This window comes from Centroberyx affinis, unplaced genomic scaffold, assembly GCF_046629955.1.
Source record: "Centroberyx affinis isolate AG114_WGS23_722 - 3 ecotype Tasmania unplaced genomic scaffold, CSIRO-AGI_Caff_v1 ptg005633l_1, whole genome shotgun sequence".
Lineage (NCBI taxonomy): Eukaryota > Metazoa > Chordata > Actinopteri > Beryciformes > Berycidae > Centroberyx > Centroberyx affinis.
In genome coordinates, this window is record NW_027282835.1 from 83,404 (window position 1) to 102,959 (window position 19,556).

At 44.6% G+C, this 19,556-nt stretch overlaps 2 protein-coding genes across 2 annotated transcripts in view; one reads left to right on the plus strand and one right to left on the minus strand.

Annotated features, from left to right (window-relative positions):
- Positions 1-19,556, minus strand: part of LOC139667566 (voltage-dependent calcium channel subunit alpha-2/delta-3-like) — a 108,453-nt gene that overhangs the window by 22,435 nt on the left and 66,462 nt on the right. Inside the window, exons 14-26 of the mRNA XM_071547052.1 lie at positions 16,958-17,029; positions 16,513-16,593; positions 15,789-15,863; positions 14,583-14,666; positions 14,409-14,480; positions 13,355-13,416; positions 13,126-13,193; positions 12,420-12,465; positions 11,824-11,921; positions 11,534-11,627; positions 11,038-11,133; positions 10,786-10,907; positions 9,600-9,677 (exon numbers count right to left, since the gene is read on the minus strand). Coding sequence (XP_071403153.1) covers positions 9,600-9,677; positions 10,786-10,907; positions 11,038-11,133; positions 11,534-11,627; positions 11,824-11,921; positions 12,420-12,465; positions 13,126-13,193; positions 13,355-13,416; positions 14,409-14,480; positions 14,583-14,666; positions 15,789-15,863; positions 16,513-16,593; positions 16,958-17,029 — 1,048 coding nt within the window. The remainder of the gene's footprint in view (positions 1-9,599; positions 9,678-10,785; positions 10,908-11,037; positions 11,134-11,533; positions 11,628-11,823; positions 11,922-12,419; positions 12,466-13,125; positions 13,194-13,354; positions 13,417-14,408; positions 14,481-14,582; positions 14,667-15,788; positions 15,864-16,512; positions 16,594-16,957; positions 17,030-19,556) is intronic.
- Positions 733-5,898, plus strand: LOC139667567 (leucine-rich repeat and transmembrane domain-containing protein 1). The gene is made up of 4 exons (XM_071547054.1): positions 733-788; positions 3,279-3,666; positions 3,788-3,993; positions 5,260-5,898. Exons 1-4 carry the CDS (start codon positions 782-784, stop codon positions 5,817-5,819), a joined length of 1,161 nt encoding a protein of 386 aa, XP_071403155.1. The 5' UTR covers positions 733-781; the 3' UTR covers positions 5,820-5,898.

Genomic DNA, 19,556 nt, shown 5'->3' on the forward strand with positions numbered 1-19,556 from the left:
AACCTCTGCCAGATTAATAGGAGATAACGTGAATGTCCTGTTTTGTCAGTGCGTGTGTGTGTGTGTGTGTGTGTTGTGATATAAGAGGCACAGCTGTCCACTGGGAGATGGCACACCGTCACACTCACCAATACAAGCTCTACTGGGGGGAGAGAGAGAGAGAGAGAGAGAGAGAGAGAGAGAGAGAGAGAGAGAGAGAGAGAGAGAGAAATAAATAGAGAAATAGATAGAGAGAGATTGTGTGATGAGAAGCAGAGCAGATAAATAAAATCAAGGTACTGAACAAGTGAGGGAAATAGGAAACCAAAAAAGAGCAAAGAGAGAAGGATGAGGAAGACATAGAGAGAGAGAGACAGAGAAAGAGCAACAGAGAGAGAAAGAGCAACAGAGAGAGAAAGAGAGAGAGAGAGAGAGAGAGAGGCGCAGATCTCTCTAACTCCAGTGTTGTTATTCCCAGACTGGCTAGCTTGCTGGCTGGCAGTGGGCTCTGTGCTCTGATCTCGTCGCTCTGATGGGGTTTCATACCCACACAGGCAGGGCTGGGGGTCCTGAGGGCATCGCAGGACTCTGCTGCTGATCTCCGCCTCTCCGTCATCCACCTCTTGACCATATCAACCGCCGCAGACAAGAGCCAGGACAGCAAATCTAACCCAAATCGATGGCTAATGGATCATCAGCCAACGACATTGACTAGACACCAAAAAGGGAGCTAAAAGAAGACCGAATCCCAGCTGTGGTTAGCCCAGGAGAGGCTCAGCAGAGCTGGGGACGACTGGCAGACATGAGAGGTAGGAGCTCCATCACTGGGGAGTGTCAACATGAATTTACTTGTGTGTGTGTGTGTGTGTGTGTGTGTGTGTGTGTGTGTGTGTGTGTGTGTGTGTGTGTGTGTGTGTGTGTGTGTGTGTGTGTGTGTGTGTGTATGAATGTGTGTATGGGCTACTACAGGCTGCTGAGCCTAGTATGTTGTGTTGACATAGCTGAGGGATCATAAAGTATCAGCAGTGACTGTGCCATGCTCACAACCGTTACAGAACTAGCAGTTGCAACAGTTAGATGTAGCAACACACTGCAGTTCACACCTCAGCATTACATTCAGTACTCTTTTATTCATACTTGTACATTAGCATTACCTCTGAGTTTTCCCTCTTGCAAATTGGTACGGAAATTTGTACTGAGCTCATTTAAAGCTGTGCTTGCTGCTGTGGGTTATGTGTGCATGTCATTATAAGTTTCTCTACATGCACTTTGGGCTGGAAGAACACATCAGAGCAAAGAGCCATTCTCCTGTGTTGACCTCATTCTAGAGCTGCTGTTACAACGCTCCACTGAGCTGATGCTCTGTTTGTGTGTGAGTATGTGTGTGTGTGTCTGTGTGTGTATACGTGTCTGTGTTTGTGTATGTATCTCTGTGTGTGTATGTGTGTGTGCTTGTGTGTTTGTTGCACATACACGTGTGCACTTGTGTGCATGCATGCGTTCCTGTGTTTGCGCAATGGCATGCATGCTCGCGTGTACACCCTCATTTCACTAACAAGGATGTGATTAACACATGGCTTTGCACTACGGCGCGCTAAATCTCTATCCAGCCATGCTCAGAAGCTTATTTTTTAAGCAAGCAACAGATCGCAATATCATAACAGCGACACTGACTAGAGCCTACCAAACTAACACCTGAGATACACCTGTGTCTGGGTGTTTCCAAACATGTAAACCACAGTCTGCTGCAAGGACCCCAGCAGCCAGGCAAAGACAACACAACAATTACACGCATAAGATTTGAAATAACACTGTGATAGTCGATCACTCTAGATAGTATGTTACGCTAGAGTATATTCCAAGAAGGGCAGTGGGGGTTGGGGGAGGGGCCACGGCTTCAGTATTTTTCTTCCAGTGATACTGCTGGTGAACTGCTGAATGCTAAATGGCAGTGAGTTGAAGTGTAGTGTGACCACAGAATTGGAGAAGCTAGAATGGATTGTTCCATTCAAATCAACATTCTTCAATGGTTATTTGGTTGCTGCTGTTAAGATGGCAGCCGCAACATTTGCTACTATCATTGTGGAAATGAGCATCAGGTTGATATATGAGACTCAGAACGGATTCTTTACCATGAGAAAGGCATTTAGCTGAATATTCTAGTGTGAGATGTGTTAACGCTTATTCTCTGATACCCGAGAAAATTAAGTAATGCCCATTTGAGAAAACATTATGAAAAACTGTCTGCTTAGCTGTTGTGCCAATGGAGATTACTACGGCACAGCATTGTGTCCTTTCTATCTGCTCAAGATCTATACGCGAAACACTGCACTGTGAGCTATAGCTACATTCCCAGGCTTGGATCTGAGCTTCGTCTCGTTGAGCCTCAAGCTAGTCCAGCCAATGCTATAAATACTTCTGTAATGCTCCAGAAGGAATGGACACATGAAGTTATCTCAAAAGGAATCAGACACCCAATATCTGCTGTGTATGGATGTGTGTGTGGGTGGAGAGTGGGTGAGGGGTTATAAGGCCTTGGTGATGTCCCCTAGGGCCTTAATGTCGAGGAGGGGTGGAGGGGTGGAGGGGTGTTGGTTGGCAGGGGAAAACGATCGCAGTAATTCAAAAATCAACCACATGTACCTTCTTAGTTTTCAGACAAAGAAATAGGCTACAATACTGATTCAAACTGAGCAATAAAGTGAACTGCATTCTTTTCTTGAAGATAGAATCTTGGTATTTATTAGACCACCTATATTTGGGTATTTTTTTTAAAGAACTTGGCTTAATCATATAAAGGATTATGGAATGTTCTTAGCCCATCATAACTCAAAATACAGATCTGTTTTACAGACAGTGTTAAGGCAACAGTCACCTAGAAGTTAGAGAAGCAGGCTTGTGACTGGAAGGTCATTTGTTAAAATCTGGCCAGGAAAATCTGGAAAAGTCTGAGAAATCGTCTCCTCTCCCGAAATACTACTGTCAAAGTTCCATTAATTGAGGCACTTATTTGCTTCAGTGAAGCTGTTTGTGGCAAACAGTAGAAGACTGTGGTTCTACTGGGCAGTGTGAATGTATGTAATTATATAAATGTGGAGCAGGGTATATCTGAAAGAGATTACATGTTTAGTCAACCTTACCAGGATAATAAAAGTGGAAAAAAATAATAAATTATACCAAACTTTTACAGTTTCCAAATTCCTGTTAAGCTGCCACTTTTAGACATTTGGATGTACGTTAAAAAGCAACTTGTCCAATGCAGAGCTTAACTCAATATATGTCCTTCTGTCTTTCCACAGTGGTATTGGTGTGTGTCCTCCTCTCCCTCCTCCTCTCTCCATCCCACACCTGCCCAAAGGAGTGTGCCTGCAACAGCAACACCAAAGTGGTGGACTGTCGAGGGCGGGGCCTGTATGACATCCCCCGACGACTGCACCCAGACACGCAAGAACTCTATCTCCAAGACAACCGTATCCGAGGACTGGGGTCCATGGCTTTCCGGGATGTACCCCTTGTCCGCATTCTCGATCTATCGAATAACTCTATAACATCCATTTCACCGTCCGCTCTGCTAGGTCTGAGAACTCTACAGCGCCTCAGCCTGGCCAGTAACGGCCTGAGAGAGCTTGACAAGCGGCTGCTGGGACCTATCCGCTCGCTCTCGCACCTTGACCTCTCACACAACAGGTAAAGCAACTGGAACGGATACATTTCTGTTATGCAGCCTGTGTCAAATTACACTACATAAATTTGATGACATCTAACCCATTCAATCTCATCTGGTTTCCTTGCCATGTTCTTTCCCCAGCCTGTGGGGCTTGCCTGGAGCGATGGGGGACAGCCTGAGGAACCTAAGCCACCTGGGTCTAGCCCACAACAGGCTAACGCGACTGGACCGCTCCCTGTTGGAGGCCCTGGGCCGCCTGGACAGCCTCACACTACGAGGCAACCCCTGGAGATGTGACTGCCAGCTCATAGGCCTCAAACTCTGGCTGGAGACCTATCTCTTCAAAGGTTAGACCACTGGTGACTAGGGGCAATGGCTGAGCAATGCCCTTAAGCTGAATTTTTTATTATGGTAATGCTGACCTTCAAAACGTATAACACAAACAAGTTTCCTAAAACTGGAACGGTGCAAATGGCTTTTTCAAAATGACCATTATAAGTATAAAACTGTAATACTTTTTCCCTGGAGAGATTGACACATTGGGGATTAGACCAGGCTAAAAGGTCTGTCCAATTAGTAAAGAGGGCTTTGTGTGTAGGGGAGGCGTCGTGGTTGTGGGTGTATAGGTGTTGGGGTGGCTTGTTGTGACTGTTCATAAGTAATGTGTTGAGGGAGGGAGGTGACCGTAGGCATGTCAGACACCTATTGGTCAATTCAATATGTCTGTATTATCGGTGTATTATTCTTGTAGGCTGACTGACTGATCTTAAACCAAACAAAACACACAGCAATAGGAATCTCTGCAACAATATTGTGATATTATATATGCTGTCTTTTATACATCTATGCTGGTGACCTCACAGCAAGAGGTGAGAGAGAGAGAGAGAGAGAGAGAGAGAGAGAGGGGTGATTAATAGTTAATAGACTGCCAGCCAGATTAATTTCCATGTTAGACCAAACCTAAGCTAACAAGCTTGTGTTTTGGACATTATCTGACATGCAGCATGCAGTAGATAATACTACATCCTATCTACAGTTAAAGCTAGGCTTGTTTGGAGTTGGTTCACTCTCCCACATGCTTCATTTATCCTGATACAGCTTTCATCACACAGATTGAAATTGTAATGAGTGTAAAAGTGAGTAATGTGCCAAGATTCAGGACGCTATGCTTAATAGAATGCCACTGGTTAATCAGGGAGGCAGGGAGAAAGTGTGTGAGAGAACAGGGTCAACATGAATAATGAGAAAGATTTACAGGACGGAGAGGGCAGCTGATCAAGTCCCAACTTTGCTTTCTCTGACAGCTCCAATGATCCAACAGAGACTCTATTTGAGGTGTTAATCATATCACACTTGTCAACACCGCCCATTAAATCAAACCATTACCTCTTAGATTGATAAACAGCTCTGAAGTAATGGACTGGTTCAGGCTCAGCTATGGCTTTGTTCTGGTAATTATGACTGTAGTCAACCTGCCAAAAAGGCAATGGACTATTTACAGTAGGTGATGTGCTTACAAGACACAACATTTTAAATGGGCTGATCCATTAATCCCTATTCCTTCCTGGCCCTCTCTCTTTCTTTCCCCATCCCTCTCTCACTCTGATCCCAAGGTGGGGTGGTGGACGAGGTGCTGTGCTCCCAGCCGGAGGAGATGAGGGACAGGGACCTACAGAAAGTCCCCTACCAGCTCTTCCACACCTGTATGACCACAAGCTACAATTACCTGTTCGCCAACATACACCACCTGGAGTCTGAAAGGCTACTCCGAGGCCACACCCACGGGAACCACGCCCATCCTTCTAGCCATGCCCTCCATATCCCCATGGCGATGGGGGAGGGGTTTGGCGGTGGAGGGGGAGGAGGAGCAGTAGGAGGGGGAGGAGGAGGAGGAGGAGGAGGGGGAGCAGGGAGTCTACCGGAGTGTGAACCAAAGCAGAGGCCGCGGCCCGTCAACCTGCGCCACGCCATCGCCACGGTGATCATCACCGGCGTAGTGTGCGGGATCGTGTGTCTGATGATGCTGGCGGCGGCGGTGTACGGCTGCGCCTACGCCGCCATCATGGCCAAGTACCAGCGGGAGCTGAAGAAGAACGAGGAGCTGGCGGCAGCGCAGGGGGCGGATCACACCACGGCTGACGAGAAGGAACCGCTGGAGAACGCTATCGCCTAGGAGACGATAACACGAACCTTGAATTTTGAACCTGGACCTCAACCCTTTAACCTGCGTCTTTGTGGCATCAAAACTGGATGGCGTGTGTGTTTGTGAGACAAAATTGTGAGAGAGATTGTATGTGTTTGTGAGAAAAATATGAGTGTGTGTGTGTGTGTGTGTGTGTGTTTGCTCACCTTTTTCTGAGACTTGGGTAGCTAAATCCCACAGGTATTTGACTATGCACTGAAGAAAGCTGTACCCACTACTGTATGCAGGTTCCAGGGGCAGGCCAAAGAAATCAAACATATCATTTCCATTTCATCTGAGACATGCATATCCCAGACGGAAACAAATAGCTATATATTTATAATTGTGTGTTTGTAGCTGTAATAGTAAACCTCTGGTATTGTAAAGATATGGATTTTAGAATTTGGTTTGTCTTTTGACTGTTGTTCATAATATTGAGTCTGATTTTGAAGTAATTTGGAAAATTCATAGTAGGCAGCTGCTATCAGTGTTTGACTAATTTGTTTGTATCTTGTATGTGAGTCTGCGTTTGTGCGTGCGAACATGAAAGAGAGAGCGCGTCTGTGTCAGTGTGTGTGTCTTGTGTGCTTGAGTGTGTGCCAGTGTGTGTGGAGACGTGTGTGCACATATCTATAGAGAATATAAGAGTCCGTGCCTAATGATGTGATATAGTTTTGAAGGGGAAAATATGTGTTTTCTTAGATATTTTTCTGACTAATGTAGTGAAGGTGGGCAAGTCTATGAAGCAATAACGAAACAAACTAAAATGAAAAACAACAACAAAACCCCGGACTCAGCCTTCTCGTTTTTCTGTGATTTTATGAGTTTACGAGTCTATGAGTCTTCCAGCACACGGACACAATCACACACACTAACATTTAGTGAGATGTACAGTTTTTGAGGTCAGTGGAGTCCTGTCAGTGAGTTAATCCCCATTACATAATGGCAGTCAATGTTCTTTATCATGTATTATATAATACAGGGAATCATTTTACCTGAATATTGAAGCTCTGATTACTGTATATATACAGTATATACTGGCCATTAATACGAGCAGGCATGTGTACAGATAAGATGAATGGAGAAAGTAACTTTAAGTCTTAAAATGGTAATCCTTGAGATCCTGGTGACATGGAGATAAGCTGGAGTGTTTTTCCACTGCACTTTTCCACAGTGTGGCCAGTACTGTGACGTCTTTTTCCCTGGATTTTCTGGTGATGAAGTTTGGGTTTCTGTAGAATCGCTATTGTGTTATAGGGTTAGGGTTAGGGACAATAGAGTGTACCAAAACAGACATTTATTTATGTGTAAATATTGTGGTATTATTACTTTAATGATTTTTTATTTTTTATTTGAGGGATCTCTTTGAATATACAATCTTTGATATCTATGAAAATATACTCTGCTTAATGCTTATTTTATTCAACCTTCTTTTTTTGTCTGATGGAGTTCACTGGCACCATTGAAAGTGAATGCTATGCTATTATATAATAACAGGTGATGGGTAAATCAAATTTTCTCTGTCATGAATTGTTATCTAGGCCATATTTAAAAATGTTAAATAGAAGATATGCACTCCCAGATCCCAGATGAAACTAGAGGTAGCTCATTCTGTATATTACAAGCATATTACTATCTATATATAACTTGAGTTCATAGGTGATTTTCAGCATAGTGAGTGTAGTGTGGACGCACATACACAGCACAGACACACACACATATCAGACCCCTTCATCATGCCTGCTTTGGTCTGAACGCCTGACCTGACTTCTATGAGTCTGTGCACACTCTGACAGCGCAGCTCCTGCACGTGGCTCTGGGTGTGACCCCAAACACAGACACACACACAAAACAGACACACTGACATACACACACACATGTATGTACGCACACACGCGCGCGGCAACGCAGTGACTCAGACACGTCTGCAGTGCCCAGGGTGCGTGATGTCATCGGCCTGTCCTGTTAAGTTAGTGTATTAGCGTATTCACAAGTCTACAGCTCAGTGGAGCGGAGGGCAGTGAAAACTGGCCCCAACCGGCCCACGCTAAATTTGCATTCTAGCCTCCATCTCCTCTCCCATCTGACTCTCTTATGTAAAATCATCTTTACAGGCATACTCCTGTCTGACAGGCATAATCATCATTGCTGTACATCACTATCCACTTTAACAATAGGCTCTTCATGAAGCCGTGTTACTGATTAGTCATTTGGATTGCGGCTAAATAGGGTTTGAGATAAAGATACTATTATAAAAGAATAGTGATCAGGTCAACATGGTCAAACAAACCGTGGGCTGCTGTAAACTGTGGGCTGCTTTTGTACTCTTCTATTCGCAATCTGATGCATGCTCTGAGTGTATGTGTGTGTGTGTGTGTGTGTGTGTGTGTGTGTGTGTGCGTGCGTGGTGTGGCATTGCGCAGACTCTCCCATCTCTGTCCTTCTGCTCCAGCACGCCGTAGTTTCCCCCAGGCCAAGCGTACCCACAATGCACTGCTTTCATGTCAACGTATTCAGGCACCGTGAAATCATCTTCTCTTTCTCTGCCCCTTTCTTCTCTTTCTTCTCATTCCATTTCCCAAAAAATATTTTGTTCTGTTTCTGTCCTTGTTTGTCCTTTCCCCTGTTCAGACATTTTCTTCGCTGCCTCGGCTGGCATGATTAGCTGTCATCTGTGAGATTATCAATACACAGTCGGCAGCGGAGTTTAGATACATAATCATCAAATGTGTTTTTTAATATAAGAACAAAAACGTGCTCCATATTGGCCCCCTGTGTATACAGTACGCTGGGCGGCTGGTAGGATTGTATTACTCCACATGCACCGTATTTGAAAGCATGCACTGGATCTCACTGAAGACCATTGAGCACTGTGTAATTACTGTTTATCTTTTTTCTTCTATCTTACTTATTATTCCTTTACATTAACAAGCAGTAATTCCATAAAAAAAACAATCGCTGGTCAAGTTATACTGAAAATGATGATGGAGAGTATTAAGTGGGTGTTACATAATATACGGATGCTGCCTATGCATCTTGTGCCTTTGGGGAGAGGTGGGTAACGAGTGATGTCATATCACAACCTTCCCAAAGACAACACCATAAGTACTGTAAACCAAAGGTTCTATATTTCTGTCTCTTCTTTTTCCCCCTCTTTCTCCTTCCAGCTCCAGCTCCTCTACTCCCTAGCCCCGAGCGCGGCTAGCAGAGCGAGGAAGGATCACGCTTCATACCATCATCTTGCTGATTGCACCGAGTTGCATTATATGGGCGTGACATTGTGGGTCTTCTGAGTCACCAGGACTTGAGATGAGGCACACCACAATGAAATCCTCTAGGCCACAATGTGCCTTAAATAAGCACAGAGGCAAAAACCGAATGCACGAAAGGCGTTTATGAAATTGGTTTCTATTAATATATTTGGGCATAAATACTCTGGGATGCGCACATTCCTGTTATCTTGCTCTCTCTCGCCTTCTCCCAAGCATACGCACACGCACGGACAAGCACACAAACACACAAATACACAAACATGAACACAAAAGCAACAAAGTCAGTCAGTATGGAGACAATCTGTGTTTCAACTCAGTTCTGTTCTCAAGGGAGACAGGAAGGGACATCCAATGCGAGGCCAGAGAAAAAAGCCTGAATAACAGTGTGAGGAAGAGGACATTGCTCCCTCTTTGTAAATGCAAGAGTGCATGCGTGTGTGTGTGTGTGTGTGTGTGTGTGTGTGTGTGTGTGTGAGAGAATCACTGAGCCCCCTCTTACCAGCAGCAATGGGTGATTTCCTCTCATCCAGAAGCTGAATGGCGGTGCTGGCCAGTACAACACTCTTGTTCTCCGATCCTGAAACACACACGCACGGATGCACGCACACACACAGACACACAAACACACGCCCGCTCTTCATATCACATTCATATAATAATTCCCTGTGTTAGCTCTGAACTGACCACAGGGTGATTGGAAAAGAGAGAAACATTGAACATAAAAACCACAGTACTATTCCATGGCTGAAGCTAGCTGCCACGGTCCTGAGAGGAAGAGTGCATCCAAGGCAAGTCCAGAGAGTAAATAAGAGGCTTTCAGATCACTTGTATTAGCTGGCTCTAATGGAAAGCCTGGGGCTGAGGACAGATGAAAACACATTCTCCCTTTGGAGCAGAAACCATTTCTTTCGAGATGTAGTTTAAGTGAATATGCGTGAGGTGCCTATGTGTGTGTGTTTGTGTGTGTGTGTGTGTGTGTGTGTTGAGCGTGCATTCATCCGTGTGTGTGCGTGTCTCTTTGTGAGTGTGTGTTCGCATGTGTGCGCGTGTCTGAATGTGTGTTCTGGCCAAGTCACTATGGAAAGGGCTGAACCTCTTGCTAACATATCCTATTTCAACCCACAGCAATCAGCCCTGTCCACAAGAACACAGCCCAGAATTAATAAGAGAGGAAGGGGAGGTAGAGATGCATGGTGAGAGAAAACAACCAAATTCGGGTGAAAGAGGAAAAGAAGGGGTGAAAAAAAAAGAAGAAAAAAAAAAAAGGTCGTCCAAATACATGTCAGCATATCGTTCCATTTGCAAAACTGGCAGCAAATGTCTGAACAAAAAAAAAGTACATTTGACAAACTGCAAGCTTCTTATGAGTCCCCCGATAGCGTGCGAGTGTGTGTGTCCCACTCAAAGCTCCTGCCAGTTCCAGTTTCAGTGAACTTCTGCTCAGACACTGGATGGCGCCATTCTCACAGTGAGTATCAATTTAGTTATATCAAACTATCTCCTCCATGGCTGCCATATAATAGCACAAAAAGGCTGACTTGACTTCTCTTCAACCCAAACCACTGTGAGCCCTTTGACTTTGTGGGTTAGGGTTAGGGTTAGAGTATCGGTTTGCCATCTTGTTTAAAATTGAAGTAACATGATAACCACGCAAACAGAATCTTTCTCGTGAGAGTTTTACAGACCTGTGTTGAAGGGCAGAGAGTAAACGAAGGTACCGGGAACCTGTTCTGCCGCTCTCTTGTACCACAGGGGAAAGTGATCGGCGTTGAACACCCCCTCTTTGTCTTCAGCTGTCAGGAAGTCTCTTGAAGCAGACAGGACACAGAGGTGATGATACAGAAGATGCACACACAAAACACAATATATGCACAATAGAACCAGAAATAGTGGGGCACATACAGGCACATGTGTTCACACACACTCAGCACACTTACTGGTTGGTAAGCTCATCAGGCACAACAAACAGGTTAATTCTGGACAGGCCAGTCCTTGTGCCCAGGTAGGCGATCTCCACTCCCTTATCAGAGTTCCTGTGTAGTATGACAAATACACAACGCTCAGTGCACCTACTATAAATTAACTACCAGCATTACTGAAAATAGAATATAAGCCTTTATAAGAAACTTATATTAGATTTTAAGTTTTCTGTAAATGTAATTTTATGTAATTATATTATATAATTTTATACATTATACAATCATTTTCTAGAGATTTTTGTATGGTCTATACATTATCACTCCACTGGACCATACACATGACCTTTTAAAAAAAAAAAAAAAAACTTGAAACAGACTACGTGGGTCTTTGAAAGCAGGAATCAATCTGACAGTTTTAATTCATTGAAAGGAAGCTGTGCTGTTGTCAGTAAGAAGTAAAGACTATGTAGAAAATAGAAGAGTAAAGACGGGGCAGAGAGAGTAGGAGACATACTCAGACTTGTTGAGCACCAAGCTGGTCCAGTAGGCCTCCAAAGGAGCTGTCACCACCGCGTCAAAGAGAACCTCCTGAATCAGCTCCTTGTCACCTAACAAGGGAAAAAAACACAATCATTTCCCAGATACTTTAACCAGCCACTGGCCATGAGAAACCTCAGTTACTGTAATTCTAAAACAAAGTTTAAAGAAAGAAAGAGTAAGTGTTGGAGTGCAGCAGTTTAGCAGTTTGCAGGCTGAGGGTGGAGAGTGAAAGAGTGAGTGACACTGTAGAGGATTTTAGCTAACATTGTAGGTGAGGTTCGTGTCCGCTGAGGTAGAGTTTGATAGCTTCTATCTGGGACAGGTAGCGGTGCTCCGGGTGCTCGTCTGTGTTGCAGTATGTCCTGTCATAAAACAAGAACGGGCAATAAGGAAAACGGGCCATAAAAAGCCAAATCGTCACAATCAGCGTTGGGTAGTTTACTTTCAAAATGGAGTTCTTTGCTGATTACTGATTATCTGCTAAACACCACTCAAACTCCACTTACTTTCAGTTACATTTGGATTACAGTGCCGCCATGATGAATAGAATATGAAGTAAAACAAAGACGGTTTTCTGATTTACAAGCTTTAATTTGAAAAGCTTTTACTTTAATTTGTTTACATGTTAGTTCCCAATCCTGGTCACAACTACTCATCAAGTGACACAGACCATCAAGTCAAAGTCCTGAAGATGCCAAAGCTGTTGTATCAATGTTGTGCCGCAGTGAAATTTCACAGTGCTATGATTTTATGATTAGAGGGTATAATTAGGGTATAGTCCAGTCAAAATGTCACTTGTTTGAGTGAGCAGCATGATATATTCAGAACAGACACGCTCAGCAATGTCGATATACTCTTACCATTCGTCTGCCAGCGCTACATCAGGATGCTCCAAGTCATGAAGTCCTATAACAAAATAAGTACTGTAGATAAACTTAAAACTTAATAAGTGAAAGCAATGGATACTCATAATAATAAGGTTATGCACCCACACCTCACACACACACACACACTTGCACATCCGCTTACACACACACACCAGAGGTGAAAAATGTGTGTTCTGACTGGTTGTGACAGGTCTGATGAGATCAGGAAGAGCCAAGTCATGCTCAGAGGGCTCCGCATGATGGACATGTTTAGAAAAAGACACACACACACACACACACACACACACACACACACACCGCTGCATGAATATTAACATGCATGAGGCTGGACATGAAAAATAGCCACACACACACACACACAGGCAGACACACAACACACACAGACACACACAATGGTGAGACATGAACAAGTACGAAACGCCTAAGAAGCCACTAAAGAAATATTTAGCTTCCTGTTCAACTGTGGCTTCCACCATTTATTATCAATACAATACCAGAGACAGAGAGAGAGAGAAGGAAGAAAATGGAGAGAAATCATGCATAGTTAGATGTTAGCTTAGTAGAGAGAGAGAGAGAGAGAGAGAGAGAGAGGCAAACAGAGCAAAACAGACAGAAACGAGACAAAGAGAATGAGTGAAAGTAATTGAAGCAGAGAGAAGGAGAAGGGAGGGATTCCTACCTTCCTCCACTGTGACATTCCCTCTGAAGAAGAACTTGCCATGGCCTCTGGAAAGCGCCACCCCTAGACTACAATAAACACATCTTTTATCAGACTGACACTTCACCAGATGCACTAGAGAAAACTTTCACCATGCTAATACTTTGCTCACTTCCTCTAACATCAGTGAAGTCATGGAATGATAGGTTGATAGCCAATACACAGTCAAATGCCTTCTAAATTGTCCTACCTGAAAGGAGTCCCCTTGATGTCTGTGTAGTAATAATCATTATGCAACACCAGCACACGTTTCTGAAACGCAACAGACAAACACATATATTTAATCTCCTAAACTGCATTCCAATACATGTACCGCTTCTAACGCGCCACAGTAAACGGTAGGCAGTGTGATGGCCGATATCTGATTCCCTGCTATCTGGCTCCATCTAGTGGAGCAGGGAGAACACACTTGTGGCTGGCAGTCTGTCAGGAAACCTGTGACACTACAGATGGATGTGCGCTCTTGCGATGTGAGAAGCTGGAGAGGGATTGTGAGTGTGCATGTGTATGCATGTGTGTGTGTGTGTGTGTGTGTGTGTGTGTGTGTGTGTGTGTGTGTGTGTGTGTATGCATGTGTGTGTGTGTGTGTATATATGTGTGTGTGCTGATAAGTATTTACATATTGGATGCTTAATAATCTGAGTAATGTATAATGTTCTTCACTAAGCTGTGAAAATGCAAAATGCACACACACACACACACACGCACACAGACACACACCTGAATGCTCCCCACTCTCGCTCTGACAGACTAGTAGTAAAAGAGAATCATTGGACTGCTGTCTCTCCCACATTCAGCAACATGTGCTTGGTGGAGATAAGGGGCACACACAGAGACACACACAGAGACACACACAGAGACACACACAGACACACACAGACACACACACACACACACACACACACACACACACACACACACACACACACACACTCATGCATTCAGAGCACACCAAATCAGAAACAAAATCCCCAAGTCAAGTCAATCCTGCGCGTCACTGTGCCAACTGTAACAGCCTCATAGAATTCCTCCACTGTGTGTGTGTGTGTGTGTGCATGTGTGTGTGTGTACAACAAGATCAGTGGGGGGCCAGAGGGGTGAATGAGCCCCCTGGCAGAGTGGATCCTCCCTGCTGAGTGTTTACTTTGACATTCCCACTAGGCCAATCAGTAAAGTGTGTGTGTGTGTGCGCGTGTGTGTGTGTGTGTTTGCGTGGGAGCATCTCTGCATTTCGCATTCCTCACCCCTTTGTCGACAGTCTTCTTCACCTCCATGGAGAAGATCCCCGTCTTCCTGTTGACCATGGCGTTCCTCAGCTGCAGTGACACGGAGCACAGGCCAGAGTCTCACACATCAGATCATGATTCATGAGATATGTTGTGACAACGCCTAGTGGAGATTTACCACCAGTCTCTCACCGTGTCATCCTTATCCTCCCACTCCACCTCGGACAGATCCACGCTGCTGTAGTTAGGCTTCCTTCTCTTCTTACCATCCCCGTACTGGACACACACACACACACACACACACATATACAGATATTGCAGAAAATGACAAAACAAACAACACCAACAACAACACAACACTCATGACTCCTTTTCTTAATAATATCCTTTGATTTGGCCCTTGCTAAAAGGAACGATCAAGCGTATGTGTGTGGTGAAGCGTCACTGATTTATCATTCATAAGGTCAAAGGTGCTTCGGCCTTTAATACTGCAGAGAGTAACTGAACATAATCACCCTACTCTCCTGTCCTCACCTTCCCTGCCTGCCTGGCTAGCCGGCTGGCCCGCAGACCCCGTTTGATATGGACATTAAATATACATGACACAGGCCACAGAGTGTGTGTATTGTATCAGTGTGTGTGTGTGTGCGTGTGTGTGTGTTCCCCCCTCCATTCATCTGTCAGTGAGGACAGCCTCCCACCCCTCATTAGTTGTTAAACACTGTTCATTACGGTCTTTAATTAGACTGCTATTAAACCATCTGTCTGTCTGTCCCTCTGTCTGTTCTCCTCTCTTCTCCTCCTCGTTTGTCCTCCTCACATCCCTCCATATCTCTCCATTTTCATCCAGCGTTTCTCTCTGCTGTGTCGCCCCCCCCCCTCCTTCTATTTTCACATGTTAAGCAGGTCCCTTGCTCTCCTCCATCTCTCTCTCTCTCCCTCTCCCTCCCTCTCATTCCCCCCATCCTCTTCTGAGAGGAGTGAGTGAATACAATAGAGTTAATCACAGCCATTCAGGAGCTGTATCTCTGTCTATTCACAGCACAGCGGAGGCCTGGAACATGGTCTCCTCATCTACATACCACCACGCAGCCAACAAACGCACACACACACACACACACACACACACACGCCACATCACAGCACAGCACAGCACATAGTGCACCCACACAACGACACACCAATTTTCTGTGTCAATCTGCATCTCAATGCGTCGGCAAAATCAGTAATTGACTTGACATGAACTCAGACGTTAGTATTCCTTATTCTCCCATAGAAAATAAATTAATACATTTGAACTCCAATCTCTGCCCCCTGAAAGGAATTGTTGCGATAATAAGGTTCGTACTCGGCTAACTTGTTACACAGCAACTGAATGGCACTGGAGGTAATACTCACAAGTGGCCGTAGATCTGGGTGGGTGAGGATGTAGCCGTTGTTGGTGATGGCAAAGGCGTAGCCATGAATGCCCAGCTACGAGGATACGTGCACACGCACACACACACAGACACAGACACACCCACACACACACAGAAAATGAGTGTGTGACAGATATGAAGCCAAGGCTAATCAAGCTCTTTGTAATTTTCGCTGCCAGAATCTTTGTCTTTCCCGTGAAACTCATTGCAAATTGCACAAAACCAGGGGATGGCATCTTTCATCCACGTCTGGACAAATAACACACTTTCAAATGTCAAATCCACACACCCAACCAAGCCTCAGATCTCGCAGTAAAAGACAGAAATCAGCGTAGGGGAGGTGGCAGGGGACTCTATCAGAATGCATTAGTATACGTAGTGTATAATTTTCCTGTCATTATCGGCCTTCAGGCAGGAGCTGCGAATAATCCCTATGAAAACTTCAACAAAACCTCTGATTTATCTGCTACTGGGCTTGGCATTCAATTACTGTACTGTGGCGTTGGACTGGCACGTGAGCAGACATGAGTCAAAACAATATTCAAAATCTTTTCACTTGCTTTAGCTCAAACTGATTGAGCATCAAGGTGCACAGTAAGGCAAGATTTGGTTCTGATAATACAGTGTGTGATGGTGTGAGTGGTGCCATACAGGGCTGTAATAGTTTGATAGTGCAAATAGCTATGTGATTGTGTGAGTGGTACCTTGTATTTGGGGATGGTCTTGAGCAGCTCAGAGACAGGAACGTCTGTCCCGACTACCCCAAGCAGGATGCCACGGTTTCTCTGGAAACACATACATTCAACATATTTGTGAGGAGAGTTAGGAAGGTTACTTATGTAATATAATTTACTGTTTACCTACTAAAAATCGTAATCTATAATGTGAAACATATGATTACTGATGCTGATAGATGTATGATATGAAGTTACAGCAATCTATTCTAATTTACAGATCAGATACAACCATAATTAACCATTATTTCAAATTTAGGTCTATTATCTCATAATCTAATCCCTTCTGAGTTACACAACAAGTAATTAGTTTCGTAATTGTGCTGCAAGATGGTTGGGGAAAACAAGTTGGTGAAACAAGTTGGGGAAAAGTGATATTGTTTCTCAAGCATTGTGTTAATATGTGTGTACTTACGGTCTCATTCTTAGTACTGAACACTGGCATCGCCACTGTGGTCATCAGAACTGGACCCTGACCATCCTCCAACTGAGCAAATGATGAGAGAGAGACAGTGAAAGGCAGCCAGAGAGAGAGAGAGAGAGAGAGAGAGAAAGAGAGACAGAGAGAGAGAGAGAAAGAGACAGAGAGAGAGAGAGAGAGAGAGGAGGGAGAAGACAGAGGCTTATGGTGAAACATAGTACTGATACAGTTACAACAGAAACATAACTGTGCAGAACATTGTACAATATCATGCACATCATATAGTACCATCCCACCTAGTGAGACTGGGTGAGTGATAATCTCAAGCCTGCATAAGACAACATACATTGCTCAACTAGTTAACCTGATCAGGATTCTGGAGCAGACCTAGACCTACTATCTTCTTTGGGGACCTACAAAACTTCCTCTGCATGTTTTATTCATGTTCATTATCTGCCTTTAACTGTGTTCAATCACAGCCTGCCTTTGATCTCTAGCGGAATAAGCTTAACCAAAGGCAGCGCTTCTAGTTTGGGATGGGTATCTTCCCTCCCAAAAGACTGCCAGAATAATTATGATATTTATCTTTCCAGCGGCTGTCTGTATCTGGAGATGATATCCATTAGAGATGAAAGCTTGATACTGTTATGGGTAGACGAGAGGAAGGCTGCTTACTCTGCACAAAGTGGTCTGCTCTTGTCCACTCAGATATGTCAAAACTGCCTAAATGTCACTTGTTCACCCAGTTTGTGGTCAAGTCACCATAAATATTGAGTGCATAAAGTGCAATATAAATCCCAGGGACATCCATAATCGTGTTAATTTGCATGGTCAGGCAAAAGACACAACCTAATTCCTTGTCAACTCAAAAGTATCCCACAAAATGTGTTATGATCTGTGTTTCTCCTACAGGAATCCACAGAACTCCATTCTATGGACAAAGACTCTGTTAAACTGAAATACTGAATTCCTATACAGCATTAGGACAACATTGAATGCTGCTGTAAATTACCCCTTTAAACCAATCTTCTAGACCCGAGCATAACATGCCTCCTTTACTCCCCCCCCCCAACCCCCCCTCCCGCCCTCACCTCCCTCCACCAGCAGTAATAATAGGTAATGACAGAAAACTGCCAGCATCCATTCTGTCTCCCTAAGATACGGAGGACAGAGGAATGGGTGACCTGAGCTTAGACAGCTGGTAATAGCAATCCAGGACGCAGTATTGGACATCAAAGGGAGAAAAAAGCACACCTAAGTACAGCCGCTGTAACAATGGACAGCCTTGCTGCTGGAGAATAGGATCGATCAAAGGACAGGGGAAAGGAGCACAGCCTCGTCTAAAAATACACAGTCTATTTCCAAGCTCAGGCCTATTGGATCATATATCACCAGTCTGTAAATGTATGGACAGACTTTTATCGTGTTTCCACATGAACTGTTGTTGAGCAGTCCCATCAAATGTGTACTGTTTGCACTTGAACACTAAACTAAGATGCGGTGCATTTGGTGAAAATCAGGATTGCCCAGCGGCTCTATAGGAAATTACATAATTAACAGGCGGTTACTAGAGCTCCATGGAGAAAGGCAGCCAGTAACTGCATCTGATGCAAGCAAAGCTGACCTCTGCTGAACTAAGGAGGGTCTTCGCTTGCCCCACCCAGAGGAGGAAAGGAGTTTAAACCTGTGCTCCATCATCCTAACCCAGGAGAGGAAAGAGGTGCTTCCTTGAACCCTAAATGAGCGTCCTTCAGCATGACCATTCCCCAACTCCCCGGGGGAGCGCTCTGAACCACGATCACAGGTCTGGCAAAGAATCTAGAGTTTGATTTTTCATACATAACCTACAACCTCGAATCCAAGGTCAGAACCCGACACACTTTGGGCCGAAAGTGCGGCATCATTGCCTCCTTGGCTTTATCGTGTCAGTCAGAGCAAATGAGGTGTGTAAGTCCTTTACTCAGCCTCGGGTCAGAGAATGAAAAAGATCCCCGCTGGGCTTTGATACAGACACTCCCCTCTGACACAAGCAGGCACACACACACATACACACACGCACAAACACACTTACACCCCTTAGAGGGCTCAGATACAAGGGACCGCACACACACCCCTGCCCTCTGTTTGGTGTCTCATAGGACACCTCGTAATCTGGGTTGCTGTGACGAATGGTGCGCCGGTGGCCGAAGCGACCCTCGTTCCCTTGGCGACGAGGCTTAATGATGATTTGGCTGTGAGCGCTGGAGCCAAAATCCCCCAATAGACTCCTGCGGGAAAAGTAAAAATATACCCCACGAGAAGCAGAGCTGGCAGGGACCCAGCGCACGTTTTCACTGCAGTGCTGTTTTAGGATTATCTCCAGAAGCTCTCAATTACCCCGATCAATGTTAACAATTCTGCTATTAAATCGTGGACTTTATATTCATCTGTGGTGACAATCGTTTTGAATAGCTTACTACTTCAGTTCATGATCAAAAGGTAATCAAGTGCAGCCAGCTTTCCCTTATCTGCCTCTCACTCTCCATGCTGTACCACCTACTAAACTTGCTCTCTGGACTTCAGTCCTCCTTCCTGCAAAATCTTCCTCTCTCAA